The 26,135-nt window shown below is 52.8% G+C and overlaps 2 protein-coding genes across 2 annotated transcripts in view; one reads left to right on the top strand and one right to left on the bottom strand.

The window, feature by feature from the left end:
- Positions 1 to 1,071: 1,071 nt before the first annotated feature.
- SAPCD2 (suppressor APC domain containing 2) lies at positions 1,072 to 16,322 on the bottom strand (the record flags this gene model as incomplete). Its single annotated transcript, XM_084299195.1, is given in 7 exon segments — positions 1,072 to 1,200; positions 1,709 to 1,831; positions 2,421 to 2,522; positions 3,347 to 3,493; positions 7,429 to 7,562; positions 15,658 to 16,192; positions 16,194 to 16,322. Coding segments are annotated over 7 exon segments (1,284 nt in total). The 5' UTR covers positions 16,308 to 16,322.
- An 8,836-nt stretch (positions 16,323 to 25,158) lies between these two features.
- The window catches only part of UAP1L1 (UDP-N-acetylglucosamine pyrophosphorylase 1 like 1), a gene marked incomplete at its 5' end in the record, with an annotated part of 29,430 nt that continues 28,453 nt past the window's right edge, over positions 25,159 to 26,135 (top strand). The window contains one exon of the mRNA XM_084299004.1: positions 25,159 to 25,432. Within this exon, the coding sequence (XP_084155130.1) occupies positions 25,159 to 25,432 (274 nt within the window). The remainder of the gene's footprint in view (positions 25,433 to 26,135) is intronic.

Raw genomic sequence — 26,135 nt, 5'->3', positions numbered from 1 at the left:
ACATGACCACCACCCCAATAGAGCTGGAGAAGGATTCAGTTCACACCCAGGACGTCACCCCAGGTAGCTTGCATATACTACCAGGTCACCCAAAGCTCCCATTTCTCCACTTGGAGATGTACAAAGAAAGAGCCTAGCAGCTTCCTCTTCATCACCCACATTCAGTTTCAAGAAACCAAGTCCTAAAGCCCCAGTGTGAAATCAGGCTTCTGTTATTGTCCTTCTAAAGTCATCATGAAAAAATATGACTGCCAGGCTTATAAGCAAATGCTTACCAGGTCAAACAAAATAAAGTGACATAGAGGTATCTGCCTCAATCTGCAAACAGCCTGAAACAGCAGCTCAGAGGTACATGGTTACCTCATTTGGGTCTATGGCTCATTAACTATAGGAGCCTGCAGACATATAAACAGCAACTATGGCATCACTACATCAAACTGAAGAAAGAGATTGCCCTAGGAGGAGCACCAGCTCAGGCACTGCTCTAGCCCAGTCTGGTTCCACCAGCAGACAGCAGGGAGGAGCTAGGTATGCCCCATTACACATTTTCAATCTTGTCCCCTGACAGAGGGACAAGCAACAGACAGGGTACCTTTCAATGACCAGGCTTGCCTGGAAATGTTCAAGATGGAGTGTTCAAGATGCATCATCTTTTTCTAAGAGCAGCCAGAATTCAGCCTAAGTCAGGCCAAGAGTACAGCAGCTCTCCCCCCACCTCTCCCTGTGCACACAGCACAGGTAGCCTTTGTTTCCCCCAACACATTGGGGATCACGGGATGGGGGAGTAGTCACTGCCATCAGTTCTAGAAAAGGAGTAGCTTGCGAGCAGTGCTGCTGGCCAAGCACAGCAGGGAGGGTAGACTCCCCAGGCCTGCCCAAGCAGGGCTGGGGAAGTGCTGTCCCCAGCTTACTCCCACAGGGAGGCCATGGGCAGTTCTAGACCTCCACAACTCTTGAGAGCTCCACACCTGAAGCAATGAATGTAATGGTTTTAGGGCAAGAGTCCCAGCCCCACAAACCCCTCTGGGGAAGCTCAAGTATGGGGCCAGGAAGAGTACTGGGGGACAGGCACTAGATGAACGTGGAGTCCAGCTGGCTCGTTTCATGGTTGCTGCGGGCACGAGCCTCAAAGAGCTGCTTGATCAGAGCAGATTTCTCCTGCTCCAGCTGGGTGATGCGTTCACACTTGTCGGTCACCTCCTGCACAGGACAGAGGAGTAAAATGCTGATCAGAGCTCTGCTGTGCCTGAGGCATCTGTGAGCCGGGCTAGGCTCAGCTGTTCTAAGCCCCCCACAGCCCAAAAGCACCATTTGCATGTGCCAGGATGCAAATTCCTTTGGTGAGCGTGGCCTTAGCAGGGGTATCTTTGGTGTCTGCTTCCCAGAAGTACTGCTTGCAGACCCAAGATGCAGCATCTGCACCCTCTTGTGGCCTTTATTTGTCATAGTCTTTTCCCTTTGGCAGGGAAAATGAGGTCCATGTCCATGGTCCCTCACCTAGTAAATAGCTGGATACATGCCCCTCAACAGGAGGGGTACCCAGTTGCAGGACATGGAAGGGCTCCAGGTGTAGCCCATAGCCCTTCTCCAGGATGACCAAGGTTGGCCAGATTGAAGGAACACTTTCTAACTGTCACATACTTTTTCCCCAAGGGCTCCCTCCCAGCCTTCTCTGTAAGTGTATCTCCTCTCCATCATCCCCACTCACCTTGGTGAGAAGTCGGTTTTGCTCTTTCAGCATATTGATGGCTTGCTGGGAACCTGCTGAGGCTGGGGACACCACGGGGGCCGTGGGGGCCAGCCTGCTCAGAGTTGAGGAAGGGTTCCCTGGCTGTGGAGAAGATGAAGCGAAGGGCTGAGACATTGAGCTCTCTTCCTGGTGGCCCTCCCCAGCCTGTGTCCCAAGATAAAAGCTGTTTCTGTGACCCATGGGGAACTAATAGACTGGGAGCTGAGCAAAGTCCTACACAGGATTAAGACCCCACCAGTACAGTCAGCACAGGCCATCACAGGGTCTCCACCAAGGCTTTTCTAGACTAAAGTGGAATCATTCATGCCAGCGTGTCCTGCTCCTGCCAGGAGCCATGTGACCTGGCATCCAGGACAGCCAGTTCTAAGAGGACTGGTTGAGCACCTCAGCAGGATGCTTTCCTTGTTCACATGACAAGGTCTACACCTTTTTGGGGACCTCATTTATCCCTTCAAATACCTTGAGAATCCTCCATCCTAGCCCAGGACTAGCTGCACTATCTTCTTGGTTGTCTGCCATCCTTGTCTTGCCAACAGAGTCAAGTTGGCCCCTAGAGCCTGGGGAAGCTCTGACAGCTCCAATGACAGCCCAGCTCTCAGTGTGAGGGCAGAAAGGGCAGGCACCTAGCTCACACAAATGATGGCAAGCTGCTAACATCCTGCTCTCTCACCTTGCCCATGGCGGAGAGGAGGTCACCCAGGCAGCGGTTCACCTCCTGCAGCTTGGGAAGCAGGTGGCCCAGGTGGCTCTGGTTGCCATCAGGGAAGAAGTCCTGGAGGACGGGGCAGAAGAGTCCAGGCATTATTTTGGGGCCAGCTTCTAGGGAGTCATTCTGCCCTGCAGAGAGGACTTGGTGGCTGGCTGGCCTTCAGCCCCCTCCAAACACCTCCCAGAGCTGGGGCACCCACCTGCTTCCATGTCTCAGCTGGCCCTGCACCTTTGTAGAATGGAGCTTGTACAGGCCATGGGACATACCCATGTTAACAAGGCAAGACACCAGCCTCAAGCCTGGCATTATGGCACAGACAGCACAAGGGCTGAGGTTGTGGCTGCTCTGTCATGCTCTGATCCTGAACCTGCATGCAGCCTGGCAGGAGGTGAGGGGGGCGTACAAGCTGTGCCAAGGGCATGGGTGTCCACACAAGGGAAGACCCTTTCTGTGCTGCCCTAGGGCTCCCCCAGGTGGGCTGGCCCAAGGAAGAGCCCCGTGGCTGGCAGGTGGGCAGCAGAATGTCCCAGTTGGTGAGGAAGGGTTGGCCTCTCTGCATTGGGCAATTTTACCTGGGAAATCCACCATGGTGAGAGGCCAGGCCTGATCCCATTCAGGCAGCAACCCCACAGCTCCACACCAGGCACGTGGAGGGGCTTGCTCATACCCTCCTTACTTGCTGCCATGCTTCTCTTCTGCCAAGCGAGGGTTGGACCAGTATCCCCAGCCCCTTTGGGATCCTCAGTCAAACAGCGAGGGCACACGCAACAAGCAGAGGCAGCAGAGCCAGGCCACTACTGGGTACACCAAAACATCCCAGCCCAGTTCTCACATCCCACGGGCCCTCCCAAGCAGATGGGAATCCCCAGAACAAGTCCTAGACTCACAGTACTGGTTTTGTTTTTTCCCAGGAGTCTCTGGCGTTCTTGCATGAAGTGGATGTGCTGGTGGTACCATTCACGGGCACGTTCAACCATCTCCAGACCCTGAAGCAAGAAATCTTTCTCCTGCTCCAGCTCCTTCATATACTTCAGCTGCAGGACAGTGCACAGATGTGTTATCCCCTCCTCATCCAGGTCCAAGTCAAATGTTCAGAGAACCACTGCCCCATTAGATCCCAAGTGAAGGCATCTACAGATCAACTTAATCCGAAGTTCAAGCAATTTCCTCTAGCCTAGTCTTGTCAAGCCCAAGGAGCTGGTTTCTTCATGAGACACAGAGGAATTTGGTTACCAGCAGCTGTGTCAGTTCTTTTCCCCATGAAAAGCTGCAGAGAATTTGGATGATAGCCACTGGCTGATCCTGATTTGGAGTAAGAATTCTCCAGTTTGGGAGAACAATTGCAGCAGCTGAAGGGCAGTCAGGTTGCCTCCATCCTCCTGTCTAGGGAACCCGGCCTGCTCCCCACCAGCTCTTAGTGAAGAAGCACGTTTCTCTGCTCTGTCATTTATCCAAGGATGAGCTAAGAACAGGGCCAGCACCCACTGTCTAAATCCTCTTGAGGTTGCAAGCTTCAATCAGTAGCACAAGTTCACCTGGCTTTCAGAGAGCAGCCAAGCTATCTAGAGACCAGAACCCCAGACAAAATCTACAGTCCTGTTTACCCAGCTCTCTGCTTTCTCCTTTGCTTTTCTGCCCAAGTCATCTTGGAGTTGAGCACAGCGTACCCTTCTGCTGACTGTGTCTGCTTAGTCTTTCAGGTTCAGGCTCAAGTCATATGGAGAGGGACATGATATATTCACATCTCTGGAGGGCTGCTAACAGAGCACCCAGGGCTTTTGCCCCCACCCCTTTGGGACAAGCAGAACAGGGCCCTGCCAGCCACAACCTGCTGCAGCACAGGCAGCTTGGGCCCTCCATCAACAGCAGACAGCAGCAGCACCTAGCTGCCTGTGCCCAGCTGACAAGGGGCCTCCCTGCTCTGCTGCCACCCTTCTCCCAAGGCCCCTTGGCTCTGCACCGCCATGAGGAAATCACGGAGGTGTCAAGAAGAGGAGGGTCTGTTCCCAGAAGAACAGAATGACCACAGAACAATTCATCAGCCTTCACTCTTCCCTGTCATAGAATCATAGAACATCCTGAGTTGGAAGGGACCCATAAGGATCATTGAGTCCAACTCCTGTCCCCTTCTCCAAGCAGGCATGAGCCTGCTCCCCCAGTTCACAGCCCTCCTGAACCACCCTTGTGGCTGCTCCAAGGCAGAAAGGCCTTCCTCCATGTCGAGAGCACTGGGCTGGATTTCCCAGCACTCCCCAAAGCAAATGGCTGCCTGCCTTCTCTGCCGTGATGTTGCCTGACCTCCACAGCCTGTGGCACAGACTGAGCACCAGGAGAGTCTTCACTGTGGAGGGCAGACAGCTCTCCATCCACCATAAGCACTCTGATCACACAAGCAGGCAAGCCTAGAAACTGCTGGACACTCAGAAACCTCTCCGGCTGTTTTGGAGAACATCTGGACGGGAACAATTCAGCTCAGAAGTGACCCTAAACATTGACCGCCTCCAGCAAACAGGTGAGACTGTACCAACAGCTTCTTCAGGCTGCCAGCACTTCTCTGTCCCCACCTCCACTCCCTAAGTCTCACAATTGTCACATGCCAGCTACCCCTTATGCCAGGGCTGTTCCTGCTCCCTCTGCTTCTGGACGTGCTGTTTACAATAGAGCAGCCACTCACACACCAATGCTCATATGGACAAACAGAGAGAAGGGGACGTACCCACACGAAGAACCACAGAGCCCTGGTACTACACAGAGTATTGCTGAGGGGCATGAAGAAGGTGCTGTATGTGGCAAGGACCCCCATCCAGTTCTGGCTGCAGCTTGTGACTGCCTATCCCAGCCTGGTCCCACTGGGCTTGCTGGTCAGCACGGGAACCGGAGGAAGAGGCAGCATCCCACAGAGCAGTGGGACATCAGCAGTTCCGTTAGGTGCAGGGACAGATGGAATCAATCTAGGGGCAGAGGACAGGATACAGCTAGGGGCAGAGCAGCTTCTCGGGCAGGAGAATGGGGAGGTGGAATGGGCACAGCACATCTTGGTTGGTCACTGCCTGTGATAGAAGGGGAGGGGAGAGTGCTTCTTCTCTGGGCTGCCTGCAAACAAAAGTGCTTGGCCTCTCACAGGTCTCATTCCAGCTATGCCAAGGACATGGGGAAATTGGATCAATCAATGGACTCATTGAAAATAAAACAACAACAAAACCCACCGAACATCTGAGGAGTCACCAGCTGTCATAAAGGGTCCTGGGGCTGCAGCACAGGCCCCACTCGTCTGCTTTGCTGAGGAGGATGAACAGGTCCTAGTGCGCCTATAGGACACACGATGGACAACAGTGTGTCCCCCCCCTCCTTGGTTTTAGGCAGATTAGCCTAATCACAGCTGTGTGCCTTGTCTTGCCAGATATCCTCCCTTCATCAGGGAGGAAGGGTAGCCAGGCAAGATCTCCACCCTGCATGCAGATTCAATCCTTGCTGGATTCAAACCTGTTCCAACTGTCTCTGCATACTCAGAAGTGGAATTGGTACCAAATACTTCTGCCCTGGTGCTTGGGAAGACTTCTCAACCCCCACAGGACAAGTTGAGGCATCCTATCTCTGGGAGGAGGAACATGTAAAGGCAGAGCAGCACTCAGATACACTAGAGATGGATGGATGGAAGAAAGGTAGAGCACCTGCATCCCACCTCCCACACAACTATGCACCATGGGGAAACAAAGGCAATGGCAACACTAAAAAGCAACAGCACTTGTGGCAGTGCTGGGAACAAACACCAGCCTTCAGGGAGACACCCTGGGCACCATCCCCTTCCTCATCAGCACCAGGCAGGACTTCACACTCACGGCAGTGATGACACCTCTGCTGCACTCCACCTTGGAGCCATGTGCACATGTGAGAGCCCTGCTAAGGGAGGAAGGGGGCATACCCTGTCAAAGCAGCAATGTCCAACCACCAGAAACCTGAGGACCAGAGGGACCCCTAATCCCAGGCAAACACATCCACATTTATTGCTCCATGTCAGCACCTCTCAGCAGAGACCCCCTCGGTCTGAAAGAGAAAGACCCAGCCCCTTGCATTGCTGTAAGCCCAACAAATCTTTTCCCATGCATACATAAACTGCACCCTCCCCAGACTGGCCAGGCTGGGAATCAGAGCATGTTATGTTGCCCAAGGCCAGTGCAATGCTGTAATCAATGCTGCACAAGGACACTAATGCAGCCTGCTGGCCCTGCTCAGATCAGGAAGCCGGTGACACCAGGGTGCCAAAAGTGGAATTGCAGATGTGAGAGTCATGGCCTGGCCTGCAGCCCTCATGCCACGAGACAAAGCAAGGAAGACCAGATGATCACTCATCCTGCAGGCAAGGTCTTGGCTTGAGCTTGTGGGCAACATGCCCAGGCAGCTTCGCTATTCCACTTGGGAGCAGTGCAGATCCCTTGGTTTGGGCAAGCTGATCCAAACCTCTCCATTCAGGGACAGAGAGGGGAGCAGATCCCTTGATACTGGGCTTCCCAGGCAAATTCAGTTTAGATTTCTCTGCATTAATGGCAAAAATCTCTTGGGAGCCACAAGGATCAGCATGCTTGAGACCTGACCTACAAAGAACAGCTAGCAGAGGACACAGCACTGAGGCTCTGCACAAGGCATGCTTGAAAAGCCCAGAGACCAATCTTCTCAGATGACTGCAGCACTGGGGCCTTCTCCTGTACCATAAGGTAAATTGTTGCCTTTCTCTACCCAAGTTTTTGCCCATGAAGACAGTGTTTGACTGCACAGATGCCAACTCCATAGGCTGACATTGCTCCATGGGACACAGGGGAAACCATAACTTCTCTTTCTCTTGCACATTTCAGGACAGAAAACGCCTTGGAAGTAACTGCAAGACCACAATGTACATCAATACAGCTTTATAACAGAAATCCTGCAGGGGCAGGCCCCTTGACTGCAGCCCAGGACAAGGCTGTTTTCTTACCATGCTAAAATCCACACCGTTGGCTATAGTGTGTCTCCGGTGTTCTGCATGTAACCTCTGATGTCTCCGAACGTCCCCAGTGCCTCCATGGCCACCATCTCCCTGGGACTGCCCAGCAGACTTAACATCAATACCTGTAACAGATGAAAGCATGAGGGCATCAGCTGCTTGCAACAAAACCTCCCCATGGCCCCTCTGTGGGGCAGTCTGTGGGGTAGCCCTGCAAGCAGGCAGCAGCTGAGGAAGCACTGCACATAGCACCTGCTCACATCTTTGTGCAGGCAAGCCAGACCTCAGCAACAGCTTACTTTGTTATGCCAGGCCGGCAACAGACTTTGGTAATCATCTTCTGTAAAAAGCAGGCAACTTCTAGGCAATGCTGCTTCAGTTCCAGCACAATTAAACCATTAGTGGTACTGCCAACTCCAGTTTTCAGTCCAGTCTTCACGGGATCCCTGACTTCTGCTCAGGAAGCACAGGCCCTGCCATGCACTCACCTCCTCCTGAAGGCAGCTCCCGTTTGGTGACGGGCTCACACAGTTGCTCCCATTTGTACAAACAGTGGCAACCCAGCAGCATCAGAGAGAGTCAGGGATCAGCTCCTTCTCCAGTCATTTGTGGCAGCTCTCACAAGGGGCTTTCTTTGGAGGGGGCAGCCACTTAGAGCAGCTCTGGAGATGGTCATGGAGATCAGACCAACACATTTCAGAACAAATACACTTTTCTTCCCCACCCAGATATGTGCTTGGTGCTAAAGGGGGTGATGCATACCAGAAGCTGCATGCCTTTGGTCTAAACATACAACAATCTGGCTATAGGGTTACCAAATTTTTATCAAAATCCTAACATCCTATTTAGCGAAAGGCTGATGTACTACATACAAATTATGCTGGTCCAAATCCACACATAACCTATTTTTGCAGATTAAATTCACACTGGCAGGTTTCAGGCTGGATCAGATGTCTCCTGCCCATGCTATATGCTTGTACACTAAAGCAGGTACTGGCTAAGCACCTTCTGAAATCAGCACAAGCCCTGTACTCCATGCCCTGGCTAACTTGCCAGAAAGACAGCCCTGCAGCCATGTCCCAGGCAGCTCAGCTCCATGTTTCTGGATGAGTTTAGAGCACCGCCCTGCTGCTGTGAACTGTGATACCAGGGCACCAAGGTTGCTGTCACCACCCCTTCCAGACATGCCCAGGCAGCAAGCCTGCTGCACTCCCTCCTTGCTCCAGTCCCCTGCCGAGTCCCCAGCAGACCCTACCGTGTGCTCACCCTCCTCATTCTTGCTGCTCACCATGCTCTCTGATCACAGCTTTTTGCTTTCCCTGCTTTACCAAAAAAGAACCAGAAAATAGCAGCAGGGAAGTAGGCAAATGAAAGCAGGCAGCGAGGCAGCTGTGGAGAACATCTCCATGGGACTGCTGCCCATGTATCTCCCAGGCACTCCCACCCATCACCACATCCTTCTATGGGCTGGGCACATGCTGGCTCCCAGGCACCTGAGCAAACTTCCACAGGTCTAGCATGTTCTCCAGTGCAGATGGGCATGAAGGACTGGGAGTGCTGAGGCAGGATGCATGGTGCTGCACAGCCAGGCATACCACCTAGCTGCTGCACAAGCCTCCTCAGCAGAGCACACAGATGGGAAGGAAGAGGAATATAGGGCAGGAGAAGTGAGTGGAGACAGAAGTCACCCTGCATCTCAAAGACAAGCTCGATTCACAGGAGGGAGCTGGAAGGCAGTGAGGTCAGGGAGAATCACACCACACTGCGGGTGTCTGTGGTGCCACATATCTATTAGTTCAGCAACAGGAGTTAGACTTGCACTCATAGCAGGCAATGCTCCAACAGTGGCATGCTATGCAGTAACCTCGCTCAGCCTGTCACTTTGTGTCACTGAGAAGAGGGGCCATGATGGTATGGGAAAAATCCACCTGCTGGTTTATCACAGTGTCCCACTTGTCTTATCAGCAAGTGCTCCAGCAGAGACAGGTCTCTGACATCTTACTAAGCACAAAGTCTTGATATTGCTCATTTATCTGTTTTGCCAACTGTCTTTAGTTTCATACAACCATATCATACACCCTGTGAGGGACAGCTAAAACAGCAAGACTGGCGCAGCTATGCACATGTTCTCCTAGCAGACCTATAACACATCCTGATGGGGAAGCAGAAGAATAGTCCCAAAACTGAGAGTAGCTTTGATAAGCAGAATCCCAAAGCAAAACCAGGAGCACCTCTGGGAAGAGCTGCAGGGTAGAAACAACATGTTAAAACAGTTTTTGCTGCTGTTACCCAGAAGTGTTAGTATTGGGTCTGTGTTGCATGATAAAAGTGGAGCCCACAGGCTGATCTGAGCTGAAACTTTGATAAGAACGTGTTCACCAGTCAAACAAATGAGCTCTGTGCACCTGAGCTAACAACATAGTGACTAAAACAGAACCTCTGGTTATGAGTAGGGATCAGACTTTCTAGGGAGCAGGAGAGGTCCTGCCTCCTCCCTCCCAGGCTGGTAGAGCCAGGCCACCCTAGCCACAAAGGCTGCGCTGGTAGGAGGCAGTGCCCATAGACACTGCAGACCCCTTGGGCAAGGCACTAACCACCCCATATCATAATTCCTTGGCTCTCAGCAGGGATGAAAGCTTTTCCATAGGGAACCACTAGGGTAAAGACCCCTAATGCTGAGACACCTGCTGCAGCAGGCAACCTAAGAACCAGCAGCAAGGAGCTGTCATGGTGCCTTCTGTGCACAGTGACATCTCCAACATCAGCCTCACCGTCCTCGGCGGCAGTTTGCACAGCAGTGCGTGTGGGCAGGGCGTGCTCAGGCAGGGCAGAGCATTCCCCCCCGCCCACAAGAACAACTCATCTAACGGCTGTTTACCACTAGCTAGGCTGCAGTGGTCTACACTAGGCAGAGAGCTCTCTCTAGAAAGTCTGCAACCACCCTGACTGACTGCCTGCTCAAAAATGCAGCAGTTCAGATCTCTGGATGCAGGGATTGCCTGAGCCTGTTGCTGCCCTCTGAGGGAGGCAGAGATACTGTGCATGTAAGGTGTGAGCAGGTGGATGACCTGGTCTGCCTGATGGCAGAGCACAAGGAGGAGGTGGAAAGGTTGAGGGCCACCAGGGAGTGTGAGAGGGAGACAGACTGGTGGGGCAACTCCCTGCAGGGCCTGAAGGACAGGTACTGGGGTGGGACACCCCAAATGGGGGTGGACCCCCTGCCCTGTCGCAGTCGGGCAGAGGGAGGGGACCTGGGAGTTGAGGAGGAATGGAAACAGGTCCCTGCTCAACCTCGCATGCAGTGCCCCCCTCCTACCGGCCCCACCTTCCCAGGTGCCCTTACGCAACAGGTTTGAGGCCCCTGAGCTTGAGAGACGGGTGGGTGAGGATGAGGTAGAAAGTGTACCCAGGAGGATGCCTAGGGCGAGGAAATTGACTCCATGCCTCAAAACTGCCTCCACCAAGAAAGACAGAAGGGTAGTTGTTGTAGGCGACTCCCTTTTCAGGCAGGAACAGGATGAGGTTGAGGGTCTGGACAGTAGTACGAACCTGGGAAGCAACCCTGCAAAGCGTGTCAAGATTGGGGGAAGTACTGAGCATAGGGACTGGGGCCGGGCAGAGAACTGCATCACAACCCATGCCACAAAAATAGCATGTAGAGTCTTAGTGATCGGAAACTCCTTGCTGAGAGGCACTGAGGCTGCTATTTGTAGCCCAGATAACCTATCCAGAGAGGTGTGCTGTCTTCCTGGGGTACGTGTCAGAGACGTTAGGAAGGTCCTGCCACAGCTCATTAAACCGGAGGATTACTATCCTCTTGTTGTCATTCAGGTAGGATCCCAGGAAGCTGCAACTATAAAAATATTAAAAAGGATTTTGCAACCCTGGGAAGATTGTTGAAGGGATCAGAGGTGCAGGTAGTGTTCTCCTCTGTCCTCCCTTTGGGTGACCGGGACCCAGAAAGAAGGAGGTGAATGACTGGCTGAGGGGGTGGTGTCTGGACTAAGGATTTGGGTATTTCGATCTTGGGCAGCCCTTTGAGAAGCCAGGTATGTGGGCTGCTGACCAAATTCAACTTGACAAGTAGGGCTCAAGTGTGTTGGGGAGCAAGCTCTCAGAGCTGATTACCAGGCCTTTAAACTAGGTTTGACGAGGGAAGGGAGGGGAACTAGAAGTGACAGAGCACACAAATCCATGGGTCCTGATGGAATGCATCCACATGTGCTAAGGGAGTTGGCAGAGGTGATTGTTGAACCACTCTCTATCATCTTTGAAAGGTCCTGGAGAACAGGAGAGGTGCCTGAAGACTGGAGGATAGCCAACGTCACTCCGGTCTTCAAGAAGGGCAAGGAGGATCCGGGAAACTACAGGCCAGTCAGTCTCACCTCTGTCCCTGGAAAGGTGTTGGAACAGCTTGTTCTGGATGCCATCTCCAAGCAACTGTAAGAGAAGGAAGGTTATGAGGAGTAGTCAGCATGGATTCACCAAGGGGAAGTTGTCCTCGACCAACCTCGTTGCCTTCTATGATGGCATCACCAGCTGAGTAGGTGGGGGGAGAGCAGTGGACATCATCTACCTTGACTTTAGCAAGGCTTTTGATACTGTCTCCCATGACATCCTGCTAGCAAAGCTGCAGAAGTGTGGGATAGAGGAGTGGACAGTAAGGTGGGTTGAGAACTGGCTGACTGGCTGAGCTCAGAGGGTGATGATTGGTGGCGCAGAGTCCAGCTGGAGACCTGTGCGAAGCGGTGTTCCCCAGGAGTTGGTGCTGGGTCTGGTCTTGTTCAACATCTTCATTGATGACCTTGATGAGGGAATAATGTCCACCCTCAGCAAGTACGCTGACGATACAAAGCTGGGAGGAGTAGCTGACACACCAGAAGGCTGTGCTGCCATTCAGCAAGACCTGGACAGCCTGGAGAGCTGGGCAGGAAGAAACCAAATGAAGTTTACCAAGAGCAAGTGTAGAGTCCTGCACCTGGGAAGGAACAACCGCATGGATCAGTAGGGGCTGGGGAGATGACCTGCTGGAGAGGAGCTCTGAGGAGAAGGAGCTGGGGATCCTGGTGGATGACAGGTTGACCATGAGCCAGCAGTGTGCCCTCATGGCCAAGAAGGCCAAGGGGATCCTGGCATGCATTAAAGGGAGCGTGGCCAGCAGGTCAAGGGAGAAAATCCTCCCCCTCTACTCTGCCCTGGTCAGGCCTCACCTGGAGTACTGTGTCCAGTTCTGGGCTCCCCGGTACAAAAAAGACAGAAAAAATACAGGGACCTCCTGGAAAGAGTCCAGCAGAGGGCACAAAGGTAATAGGGGGGCTGGAACATCTTCCCTATGAGGAAAGGCTGAGAGACCTGGGTCTATTCAGCCTTGAGAAAAGAAGACTGAGAGGGGATCTCATCAGTGTGTATAAATACCTGAGGCGCGGGAGACAGAGGGATTTGGCCAACCTCTTTTCAGCGGTTTGTGGGGACAGGACAAGGGGTAATGGCCACAAGATACAGCACAGGAAGTTCCGCACCAACATGCAAAAGAACTTCACGGTGAGGGTGACGGAGCACTGGAACAGGCTGCCCAGGGAGGTTGTGGAGTCTCCTTCCCTGGAGATATTCAAGGCCCGTCTGGATGCCTACCTGGGCAGGCTGCTCTAAGGAACCTGCTTTGGCAGGGGGGTTGGACCCAGTGATCTTCCGAGGTCCTTTCCAACCCCTTCAATTCTGTGATTCTGTGATCCTCGTGCCAGGCATATCAGTGGGCTCCTGGACACTGTGGCTGGCAACGAAGCAACTGCTTATGATGTGCAGGCTGCTCCAGCATTGCCTGGCTGACACTAACTTCTGAGAACCTTGAAGACGACTTTGAGCAGGAATGTCTTCAGAAGCCCATGCTACCATGTCTCTGCCCATGCTAACAGAAATCAGTGATGAAGGTGGAACAGGGACTTGAATTGCTGTCCCACTAGCTCACTGCACCACCTGAAAGTGCCAGGAAGATCACCTAGCCCTCAGCCTCTGCCATCTTGCCATAATTCATACTCAAATTACCTCTGTCACATGCGGATCCACCCTGGGCCAGGAAGTAGAGATTGGGTAGCATCCTGTCAGTACCTCCTTTCCTCAGGAACACAAGACAGGGAGAGCGCCATCAAACACTTTGATGATTACAAGTACTGATACATCACCTCCCCACTCTCAGCTAGAGTTCTTACAAAAGGTACATCATATGACTGGAGGCTGAGAATAACCTTAAGCCCAAATGATGTAATCTAATTGAGACAGGCCTTACTGGACCCACATTTCTCCTCAGTGAGAAAAGAGCCAAGTCTTGCCTCATTGATGCTTGAATCTTTCACATCCCTTTGAAGGGAACATGCACCAGTACAATCACATGCTTAGGAAAGCCCTCTGCAGTGGAGGGTATCACTGAGCAGGTGTGCAGGATCCAGAGTTAAAAGACATACGGTAACTGAGTTATAACTTTCACTAAGTTGCTGAATTAGTCTAAAATTCAAGCCTGTTGCCAGAATATAGCCCTGCTTTTGGGGAAGCTGGCAGCAAGGGCTGAGGCACTAAACTTGCCTGCAGGCTCAGGACATCAGTATACCATACCATAATAGAAAGATCCTCAGCAACCAGAAAATTATATTCTGCAGTAGTCATCTGCTCAGTCCCATCTAGTAGAGAGCTTTCAATTTGATGATTATTTATCAAGCAGGATTTTTTTTTCATTTTTTTTCTGGATTTACATTCTTGACGATAAAACAACTTTAATAACAGTCCACTAAGTAAGTTCTAGTGATTAGTCTGGAGGCAAAATGAGAAGCAGACAATCTCTGCAATGTTTAAAAGGAAAGGGTGGGGAACAGAAGGCAAACTAGCTCAGACAACTTTCCCAAGGTAAAGGAAGTCGTCCTGCTCTCCTGCCTTTGTCAGCCCAAAATTCTCACCAGCCCATCAAACTGAATGATCATGCCAAAGAACACATATAAGCACACAAAAGTATAAAAATAATGTATTTTACACCCATTCAGTTGGCTGAATCACCTCACTCCATGAACTTCCCAGTCACTGCATCTAAGACAAGCAAAGGATGGAGAACGCTGGGATGGGGGTCAGAGCCATGTTTCCTGCAGCAGTAGGTGGATGCCCCACTTTAGGTGCAATGCCAGACTGCAACCCTAGGACAAAGCCATGTGAGACAGCACAAAGCCCTCTAATAGCTCACTGGCCCAGGATCAGGGGAACCCTGGCAGATCCAGCACAGGGACCCCAGGTCCTGAGGAAGGGACACAGCCAGCAGCAACCTGCTGCTGGGCTCTGCAGCCAAAGCTCTGCCAGCGGCTGCGGGGCATTCCCTGTCCCGACCGCCTGGACAGTGAGTGCTTGGGGACACTGAAGCACATCTCCCTACTGCTGCTTTCCCATTCATTTATTGCTGTAAATTGTGCCATGTAATTAACAACACAGTTGAATCAGATTTCACTCTTTTTCACTATTCAAAATGTGCCTGAAATCATGGAGCAACCCCTTCTGATAATGCACACTCACAGCATTAACTCTGACTACACAGCTGCGGCTGGTACTCAAGCAAAGCTGCTTGGCTCTCAGGAGTTTGCTTCCCCATCCCAATACCCAGCAACTCTCAGAGATGATCAGCTTCATGATCCACCCCACAAGGAAGGTCACCTACAGACTTTGTGCCAGAGGACAACTACGGACATGTTACTGTAAAGCCCTTAATTCTTCTTGTCACCACTATAAAGAGACAAGCGCCCACACGAGGAGAAATGTAAAGGGAAGAACAAGCCCGAGACAGAGCAGGATTTGCAAACTGTGCGTTCTCCATTCCGGTTTATCTAGAACTTGAATCAAAGCCCACTGAAGACAAAATAAAAAATAAATATCAGCGACTTCTCAGAGTTCTGCATCTGGCCTGGGGGAAGAATTTACTGTTGTTTTAAATGAAAAAGAAAGAACAGGTCTGTGCTGCCTGAGAACCAGACCTAGCCATGGGTGTGGATCCCAGCCTGCCCTGCCTAACTCGACTCTCCGGCAACGGTGTCGCTGGATCACTCGCAACGCTGCCAGTTCTGCTGCGATGCCCGTACACGGCCAGACACCTTCAGCACGCAGAGCGGGCCCGTTCCGGCCTGGTGAAGGGACCCGCACCCGCCGTCTCCCATCGAGCCGCAGCCGGCCCGGGGATGCCGGGGTGCCTCTCACCTCGCGCCCGGGGCTGGCTCGGCTCCGGCTCCCGGTGTCCCGCGTTCTGCCCCCGCCGCTCCTCGGCGCCGCAGGGGCTCGGCAGCTTCTCCAGGCTCCGCGAGGCGCTGACGGCGGTGCCGCGGCCCCTCTCCCTCTCCCTCTCCTTCTCCTTCTCCGCCGCCCGCGGCTCGCCGCCGCCGCGCCCCGGGGCTCGTCCCTTCACCGGGGGCCCACCGTCGGCGCCGGGCAGCGCGGCGCGCAGCCCCAGGACGAAGCGCTCGAAGGTGAGGTACCCGCTGGCCGGCGCCGCCCGCCGCAGCCCCTCCAGCACACCGGCGGGCAGCTCGCGAGCCTCCGCCCCCTGCCAGCGGGACTCGATCTCCCGGAGGTGCACATACCCCCGCCGCCGGTCGTCCAGGATGTCGAACAGGGTGCGCAGGCTCTGCAGGAAGGCCCTGGGCAGCCCCTCGGTGCCGGCAGGGGGCGGCCCGGCGGGGGGCGGCCGGGCCCCGCGCTCCGGAGCCATCGCCGCCGCCGCCGCCCCGAGGCCACCTCGCCGCCCAGCCGCGCTGGGCTACCGGCCCCGCCCCGGCCCCGCGCTCCCATTGGCTGGCGGCGGGCAGCCCCGAGCTCCCATTGGCTGGCGGTGGGCAGCCCCGCGGGCCCATTGGCTGCGGGCGTGGCCGCTGGTTTGAGTTGCGGCGCGGCGCGAGCCGCCCCCTCCCCGCTCGCCCGTGTCCTGGGGGGCTCTGCCGCCCCCGCCCCCCCCGCCCTGTTCCCCCCCCGCTTGGGGAGCGGCCCCCGCCGGACCCCTCCGCGCAGCGAGCGGCCTCGCTCGCCGCCGAGCCCGCAGGGCTCATCCCGGCCGCTCGGGATCCCACCGGCTCCGGCCGGGACCGCAGCCGGTCGCGGGGACGGGAAGGCGCCTCCCGCCGGCAGCCGCAGGGCGCAGGGTGCCGCCTGTAACGGCCTGGTGACCTTTGGCCGCAGCTGTTTCCCAGCAGGGGGGAGGTCCGCGAAAAGCCAGGCTGGTGCTGGTGCTTCGTCAGGCGCAAATCCTGTTTGCTCACAGCACTGCCTCACCTGCTGTTTCTCCGGTCGTAAATCTGCTTACTTGCCAGCAGAACTAGGAGTCTGCTACCTGTGCTCGAACTCAACAGCTTTTTCCGCTTCTTACAGTGACAAACTTCAGATGCTGGACAGGATGGCCAAATCACTGAGCTGGACTTTGCACCTTTCCCAAATTTTGTTGCACACGTTTTTCAACAGGTACAGAGCCTGGGATGTAAGAGCCTTAGTAAGGTAGGTGGGGGAACATTTTTTCCTGGGAGTCTTCTTCATCGCCCTGAAAGCCCTGCCTCTTCTGCACCAAAGGCACCATAACCTTGTAAAGGGAAGCATGTACTTTTTGAAGCAGAGATACCTGAAGACCTAGCATTTCTAACATCTCTAGAGCAAATCTGGTTAGTGAACAGGATCAAAAAGTCCAAACTGTGACATGACTCTCACTATTGCAAAGAAATGTCCCCTAAATTCCAACCTGAACCCCTCTTGGTGCAACTTGAGGCCATTCCCTCTAGTCCTATCACTGGTTACCTATGAGAAGAGGCAAACCCCCAGCTCCCCACACCTCCCTTTCAGGTAGTTGTAGAGAGCAATAAGGTCTCCCTTGAGCCTCCTCTTCTCCAGACTAAACAGCCCTAGTTCTCTAAGCTGCTACTTGTGTCCTGGACTTGTGTTGCAGGCCCTTCACCAGCTTTGTAACACTTCTCTGGACACACTCCAGGGTCTCGATGGCCTTCTTGTCATGAGGGGCCCAAAACTGAACACAGTACTTGAGGTGCAGCCTCACCAGAGTGGAATGCAAGGGGATGATCACCTCCCTGGTCCTGCTGGCTGCGCTGTTCCTGATACAAGCCAGGATGCTCTTGTGGCTTTCTTGGCCACCTGGGCATGCTGCCGGCTCATGGTCAGGCAAGCATCAATCATCACCCCCAGATCCTTTTTCTCTGCACAGCTTTCCAGTCACTTTCCCCCAAGCCTGTAGTGCTGCATGGGGTTGTTGTGGCCAAAGTGCAGGACCCGGCACTTAGCCATGTTCAACCTCATCCCGCCGACCCGTTCTGTCCAGGTCCTTGTGCAGGGCCTTCCTACCCTCCAGCAGATCAACACTTCCCCCCAACTTGGTGTCATCTGACAACTTACTGAGGGTGCACTCAATTCCCTCGTCCAAATTATCAATAAAGATATTAAAGAGGATGCGCCCCAACACCGACCTCCAGGGAACACCACTGGTGGCTGATCACCAGCTGGATTTTACTTCTATCTTTCTTACAGAATTTTTATGAACCAGCAGTTTTAAGATAAAGTGTTTCTATAATTTAGCCTGAAATTTGAACTGTCTATTAGATTTAACAGTGCAAAAGATACTGCCTAGTAAAAGATACTGCCTTTCTCTGCAAGCTCCTTCTGTCAGATTCATTGCAACAAGGCAGACTACAAAGCACAGGTGTCATTCTGGTGTCACTATTCCCATGTCCCAGGAACAGCAAGTGGCTCAGCCCTGGGGAGGCACCTGAAAGGAATTTGTCCTGATATGATGCTCATGGCACTGAACTAAGGGAGTCAGGCAGTTAGTGTGCTGGAGAAGGGTGATGGCCGGGCTTGTGCAGACACAAAAGCACATGTGGGTGCTCAAGCAAGTGGCTGCTCTGTTTTGTTGGCAGCACAGACAGCACTGCCAGGTGCAAGTGGGACACCAGTACCTGCGAGAACCTAGACAGCACATATTCATCCTCATCACGTCCCTGCAGCCAGAATTGCCTCAGCACACAGAAAAGAGAATTAGACACTGTCCAGTTGCTAATTCCCTGTGAGGTTGTCTGTGGACATCTCCCTGTGCCGTCTGTTGGGGTAATTTCCTTTAGCTCTGACTTGGCTTGAAAGGGAGAAGGGGGTAGAGACTTGGCCCTCATTTTCTCCTATTGATGTGGCCTTTGCTGCTCTCCCGACTGTCAGCTTCTCTGTCAAGTCCCCCAGTGCCTTCAACAGCTTTGTCCCATGCCTGGCTTCTCAGCCCATTCTTGCCTTTCCTCTTCTAAATGGAGTTTCTCACTCACTTGAGGCTCAGGCTGCCAGGTAAATTGCAGCAGCCTCTGGAGACCATCACTGGTCCTTTCTCTATCAGGAACCTGCTGTGACTGGTCTCTGGGCTATGGCCAGGCTTTTCACAGCCTGCTCTTCTTTAAACCATTTATTTTCATAACTTTTTTTTGGCCTACCTACCTGTTTTGAGATCTCTGCCTGGCTTGGTCACATTTGACTGAACACAGTCACACCTTCGTAGGATACAGGAAGAAGTAACTAGTACATTATTCCTATCCTTTCTGCTTCAGAGGCAGAGCAGTGAATGTTATGCTGCTCAGCTCTGGTGACAGTAGGAGGTAAGGAGGCTGCATGCCTCTGTAGAGCTTAAAGACTCATACTGTGCCACAAAGACAGGACGTTTCAAAATGATCCAAACTGTGGCATCAGCATGGGGGCTGTTATGTTCAACAAAGGCTGCTCTGTAGGAAAATAATTTTTCCCTAGATGCCTCCCACATCTCTGGGTTTGCTGGAACAGCAAGGAATAATAGTGGGGATTTAAAATTACCTTAATGTCTCTTGTCCAATTTCCCTGCCAGGCAGGTCTATGTTACTAGGAAAGCAATCTGCAGATACCAAAAACAATTATTGGGGTTAACTGTATATACTGATTCAAGTGAAATACTCTCACTCCTCCATGTGGAAATTTATATTCTGGCAACAAGAAGCTGGGGCCATTGCAGTTCCACTTTTACTATGTTTTCTTTATCAAAGTGATCTGAAGGGATTGTCATCAAACAGACCTCCTTAGAGTGGTAGGGTGAATAGGAGATTTTGAAAATTCTTGAAAAAGGCTTTTGTTTCTTTTTTTTTCCTCTCTCAGTGAATACTTTATTTTAGGGCCAGGCAAGTTCTTTTCACTAGTAGAGTTTTTTGTTTGTTTGTTTGTTTTTATTTGTATTTAACATAAATTAGTTATTCAGTTCTCCTTCCTCCAAGCTTCTGGAAAGCACCACCTGCCATTCAAAACAGTCCCAACCCTCCCTTTGTGCTGGCCCTCAGGTGCTGGCAGCTGGGAATGCAGTGACACTTGCACTGGCTCTCCTGTGGCGGCATCCAAATGCACCACTGCTCCTCTCTGGGAAGGGCACAGGGCATCTGATATCCCCCCGGAGGCAGGTAGCAGACCAGCACGTCCCACCAATCAACACTGCCTCCCCTGGATGAAAAGGTCACAGCAGCCTCATCAGTAGTGTTAACAAGTTGATTTTGGTGGAGATGGTCATATTCTCATGCGACACTGACAGCACATGCATAGATGATGCTGTGTGACTGTGGCAGCAGATTAAGCACCATGCAGATTTCAGTGTGATATTGATGTTCACGTACATGTGTGAATCTTAACTCTGCTAAGACATGGTGCTTGCTGCCATATTAGGCTGTCTCCTGATCAAAGGTTCAGGGACATGCTGTGAGCCCCACTGCTTCCTTCTCGTGGGGGAGAACAAGGTCTGGGGGAACCAATGGTGTGTCTGTGGGCTGTATGTGCTATTACCTGCCACCCAGACCAGCTGGCCTCTATCATAGAATCACAGAATTCCTTGAGTTGGGAGGGACCTTTAAGATCATCTGGTTCCAACCCCCCTGCCATGGGCAGAGATGCCACCCACTAGAACAGGTTACCCAAGGCCCTATCCTGGCCTTGAACACCTGCAGGGATGGGGTATCCACAACTTCTCTGGGCAACCAGTTCCAGTGCCTCACTACCCATACAGTGAAGAATTTCTTCCTAATATCTAATCTAAATGTATCATCTTCTAGTTTAAGACAATTCCCCCTTGTGCTATCATTATCTACCTGAGTAAAGAGTCTCTCTCTGTCCTTTTTATAAGACCCCTTAAGTACTGAAAGTGACCACAATGAGGCCTCCCCTGTGCCTTCTCTTCTTCAGACTGAACATCCCCAGCTCCCTCAGCCTTTCCTTTATAGGAGAGGTGCTCCGGCCTTCTAATCATCTTTGTGGCTCACCTCTGGACTCACTCTAACAGGTCCACAGCTTTCCTGTGTTTTCTCCCAGCACAAGATGTAGTACTCCAGGTGGGGCCTCATGAGGGCAGAGCAGAGGGGGACAATCACCTCCCTCGACCTGCTGGTCAAGCTGCTTTTGATGCAGCCCAGGACACAGTTGGCCTTCTGGGCTCCAAGCATGCACTGATGCATCATGTTAAGCCTTTCATCCACTAGAACCCCCAAGTCTCTCTCCACAGTGCTGCTCTCAATGAGTTCTTCTCCCAGTCTGTACTCATGTCTGGGATTGCCCTGTCCACGGTGCAGCAGCTTGCACTTGGACTTGTTGAACTTCATTAGGTTCACATGGACCCAATTCTCTAGCTTGTCCAGGTCCCTTTGGATGGCATTTCTTCCTTCTTTGGTATCAAGTGTACCACTCAGCTTGGTGTCATCTGCAAACTTGGTGAGGGTTCCATCTCAGTTCCATTGTCTATGTCATTTTTGAAAATATCAAAAAGCATCAGTCCCAGGACAGATCCCTGAGGGTCATTGCTCCTCACCGGCCTCCACTTGGACATTGAGCCATTGACCACCATTCTCTAGGTGCAATCATTGAGCCAATTCCTTATCCACTGAATGGTCTGCCCTTCAAACCCATACCTTTCCAATTTAGAGATTAGGATGTCATGTGGGACCATGCCAAAAGCCTTACAGAAGGCCAAGTAGGTGACATTGGTCAGACTTCACTTGTCGACTAATGCAGTTACTCCATCACAGAAGGCCACCAGATTGCTCAGGCATGATTTACTGTTGGTGAAGCCACGCTGGCTGTCTCAGTTCACCTCCTTGTCTTGCATGTGCCTTAACTTTGTCTCCAGGAGGATCCATTCCATGGTCTTGCCAGACACAGAGGTGAGTCTGTAGATACCTGGTTCCTCCTTTCTACCCTTTTTAAAAATGTGGGTGATGTTTCCCTTTTTCCAGTCACCAGGGACTTCACCTGACTGCCATGATGTTTCAAATATGATGGAGAGTGGCTTGGTGACTACATCAGCTAATTCCTTCAAGACCCTGGGATGCATGTCATCAGGCCCCATACACTTGCAGTTGTTAAGTTGCATCAGGCAGTTCGGAACTTGTTCTTTACTTACAGTGGGAGGGACTCTGCTCCCCCAGTCCCTGCCTAGAGGGTTCAGGGACACAAGAAATGTGGGAAGCCTGACCACCAGTGAAGACTGAAGCAAAGAAGTTGTTCAGTACCTCAGCCTTCTCCACATCTGTCTTCATTTGTCAGAGGCGGTACACTCTCCTTAGTCTTTCTTTTGAGGCCAATGTATCTGTGGAACCCCTTCTTGTTATTCTTTGCATCCCTCACCAAATTTAGTTCTGTCAGTGCCTTGGCTTTCTTGATCCCATCCCTGCATATCTGGACAGTGTCTCTGTACTCTTCCCAGGGCACATGGCCCTGTTTCCACTGTCTGTGCATTTCCTTCTTTTGCCTAAGTTTTATCAGCTGGTCCTTGTTCAGCCATGCTGGTTTTCTACCTTCCCTGGTTGATTTATTACATATGGGGATAGAGAGCTCTTGCACTGTAAGATAAATATTCATAGAGTTGCCAGCTCTGATGGGATCCTCTGTCCCTAAGGACAGTGTCCCATGGGATCTCATCCACTAATTGTTTTAACAGCTGGAAGTTGGCTCCTCTGAAGTTCAGGGTCCTGAATTTGCTCTTAGCCAGGCCCATACCCCTTGAGATCACAAACGCAACCAGAGCATGGTCACTGCAACTCAGGCTTTCTCCAGTCTTAACCTCTTTAATGAGCTCTTCTGCATTGGTGAGCACCAGGTCCAGTAACACTTCTCTGGTTGGTTTGTCTAAAACCAGGACGAAGAAATTGTCCTCAACGTATTCCAGGAATCTCCTAGATTGCTTACTACCTGCTGTGTAGCTTTCCCGGCAAACATCCGGGTGGCTGAAATCCCCCAAGAGGATGAGAGCATGTGAGCATGATGCTTCTTGTAGCTGGAGCAAGAAGGTCTCAATGTGTTGTCTTACAGCGTCTACCAAGAAATAGTGCTACATCCAGAGTGGATTTCCAGAACAATACCCTGGAACTGTTAGCTGGCCCTCAGTTAAAGCCACACCAGGAATTGTGCTAACAGCAGTCTAGATATCAAGTTCTGGTTCTCTCTGTTGTTAATTAATTAAGCACTATTTGTGCTTATCCCTTCTCTTAGCCCCAAAGCTAAGAGGTTGCAGGGAATCGCTCCCAGTATGGTACCAAGATGTCAACCCAGCAGTTCATCCATCCCTTGCAAACCTCTGGGCAGGAGCGTGAGGTGGCAGGAGGTGTGCAGTCTCAGGGCAGCAGCAAGCTTTCCTTGTGGGGAGGGTTGTCTTGTTTGCTCTTACCAGTGCTGAGATGCCATCATTTCAATCTTCCTGCTTACTGGACCTCTTTGAGGACATGGTTTGTTTGCTTTGGAGGGGGGCAGGTACTTCCCATTAAGTTGCTTTTCTTTCCATCAGACTGTTTTTTCCCTTGGAGGCCCTGTGAGCAGGAAGTCTGGCCGCTGGCTGGCAGCTCTCAGGCTGTCACAACGGCTGAGAGACAGTGGGTGAGGAGCTAAAACAAGCACCTGGGGGGCAGAGGAGTGTATCTTCTTAGTCTGTAACATGCCTAGGTCAGCAGAGCAAGAATTTGTATTTCCACTGGCTCCTACTATGGCTAGTTTGGGAACCAGGGCCTGAGCTGGCAGCTAAAATGTTCCTGCATGGTCTGTCACATTTTTTTTTTTTTTAGAGGACACATTTGTGGATGCTTACCTATTGAAGCAAAGTCCTAAAAATTAGAATCTCTGTAAGAAGCTTTCCAGTAAGATACACTATCCTAACCCACTGCTGTTATCACATGAAGTATTGTGAAGCAGAAGACTTCTCTCTTCTTTAGGGTTGCTGGAGCTTTTTTTGACAATGAATTTCCTGTTCCTTGTGCATGTTTGCATTTTGTTTGGCCCAGTCTTACCTACATCCTGCTTTCTCAGGTTGTCCTGTCTGGTATGTCATGGCTGTGTGCTGGGGTTTCTCCAAGCCTTTGCAGCAAGGGCTGCACCAAGTTCTGCAGGAAAAAAAACACAGGGTGGAATTCAAAAGTTGTATCTGAGAAAGCCTTTTCTGATAACTATGTGTTTGTAAGGGTCAGTGGTTAAGCACGTACCACGTGTGTGGAAGGACCTAGAGACTACACCCATTCACATACCAGGCAGACAGTGAATACAACCACAGCAGGAAGAGATTTGTGTAAATGGGAGCAGCAGGGATCAGAGCTAGGAGTTTTTAAAACCCTAGGCCCATGTCCACATAGTAGTTCTGTTGAGTCCTCCACTGAGACATTGTAGGAAAACAGACTGTGAAGCAGAAGGTATGACAACTAGCAGGGCTTCTTCCTAACCTGGTTGTCTCATCCAGATGGGGTCCAGCTCCCCAGCTCCAGCCACACAGAGGGAGGTAGCCATGTCCATCCAAACAGCTGTCTTCTGGTCTTGTTCTGCCCAGCTACAGAGACAGGCTGATGGCTGCAAGAGGATGTTTGTGACCAGGTTGCCCAACAGCGAGAGCAGTGGGGTTTTGAGGACAGGAGTTTAGGGCATTGTGTTGCCCTCTTTGTTGGCAGCCTGTGGCCCAACTGTGCATGGCAGAAGAAGCCACCTCATAAAATCACAGAATCATTTAGGTTGGAAAAGACCTCTGAGATCATCAAATCCAACCGTTAACCTGTCAGTGCCAAGTCTACCACTAAACCATGTCCCTAAGCATCCATATCTACACCTCACTGTGTGTCATCTGACACCTCATGACTGGCTCAGCCTTCTTTGCGTTTCTCTGTCTCAGCATTTCCTCACTGCTGGTTCAGTGTCTGATCAGGCAGCGCACTTGGGAGCTGGGGGAATCTGATCCCTGACAAGCATCACAGCTGGATGGCACAGGACCCACCCAGCTGCATGCTGTGCTGAAATTAACTCCACGAGTTTTCTGACGCAAAAGTGGATGTAATCCTTCTGAGTTTCTTAAATATGAAGTTCCCAGTACGAGCACCTCCGGTATCCCCATCAGATATATCTGAGCAGCCAAAGCACTTCAGTATGCACAAAGCACTGCAGAAGTGTATTCTAGGCCGGCGGGCGCCTGCAGAGCCCGGGCAACGCTGGCCTGAGGAGGGATGGGAAGGGCTGCTGGCCGAACGCAGCCAGCCTCGCAGGGCAGAGGAAACGGGAAAAAAGCCGGAGAGTAAGCCCCGCCGGGGCGCAGGACGGGGCGTCGGGAACGAGAGTCGCCCGGGGCGGAGCGGCGGCGGGACTGGGGCAGGCCCGGCCCCGCTCCGCCCCGCCGCCGGGGGGCAGAGGCTGGGCGGCTGCGGCGGGATGGGGCCGCCCGAGGAGGTGCGGGCGCGGCTGGCGCGGGCCGGGCAGGACCACCTGCTGCGCTTCTGGGCCCAGCTGGGCCCGGCGCAGCGCGGGGCGCTGCTGGCGGCGCTTCCGCCCGGCTTGGGCGAGCACTGTCGGCTCGCGGCGGCCTCCGCCCGCCAGCCGGGACCGCTGGAACTCCTGGACGGCCGGATGGAGCCGCTGCCCGCCGAGCTGCTGGGCGGCGCCCGCCGCAGCGGCCCCGCCGCGCTGGAGCGCTGGGAGGCGGAAGGTGAGCGGCGCGGGGCGGGGTCGCTGCCCCCTTGCCTCACCCCGAGCGCGGGGCTGGGCCCTCGCCGCCGGCCCGGCCGGCCCCGGCGGGACCCCTGCCGCCAGCCCGGCCGCGCAGGCCCCCGCCCTTTGCTGAGGGGACTTGGCCCGGAGGCGCCTCCCGCTGCTGCGGGCCGGGCAGTGCCTCCCTCGGTGCAGCGCTGCGGCCGCCGCGATGCTGGCGGGAGGCTGGGGCGCAGCACGGGGGAGGACGGCAGAGCGTTTCTGCGGTTGCAGAGCCTGGAGTGACTGCAGTGAGCTGCTTGCTCGTCCCCGTGGAAAAACGTTCTCTCTAAAACCTCTACTTTTTCATTAGTTTGTGGAGTCCACAGATGCTGCTGAGGCTGGCAGGAAGCAAAGGTGTTTGAGGTCGGCTGTTTGGGGTGTCATAAGATTCATGAGCACACCACTTGCACAACTGAAGGCCAAAAACAGAGAGGGTTTTATCTTAAAACCAGAGTGTGGTGTGGTGCCTGTGGAAATCTCCCAAACTGACTGGATCTAGCCGTGGGCTGTCACACTCCTTGTGTGAGGCTGGCTTGTCTTCCTGGTAATGTCAGGAAGGGCTGCATAACATGGCATGTTTGGGAGGACAGCTGCCTCCCTGTAGCACCCTGGAAATGGCTGATGGAGAGCTTAGGACTGTTGCCAGTGGGATCCCCAGG

Source organism: Netta rufina, assembly GCF_964035555.1.
Source record: "Netta rufina genome assembly, chromosome: 20".
NCBI lineage: Eukaryota > Metazoa > Chordata > Aves > Anseriformes > Anatidae > Netta > Netta rufina.
This window is presented reverse-complemented; position numbering and strand designations above follow the sequence as displayed.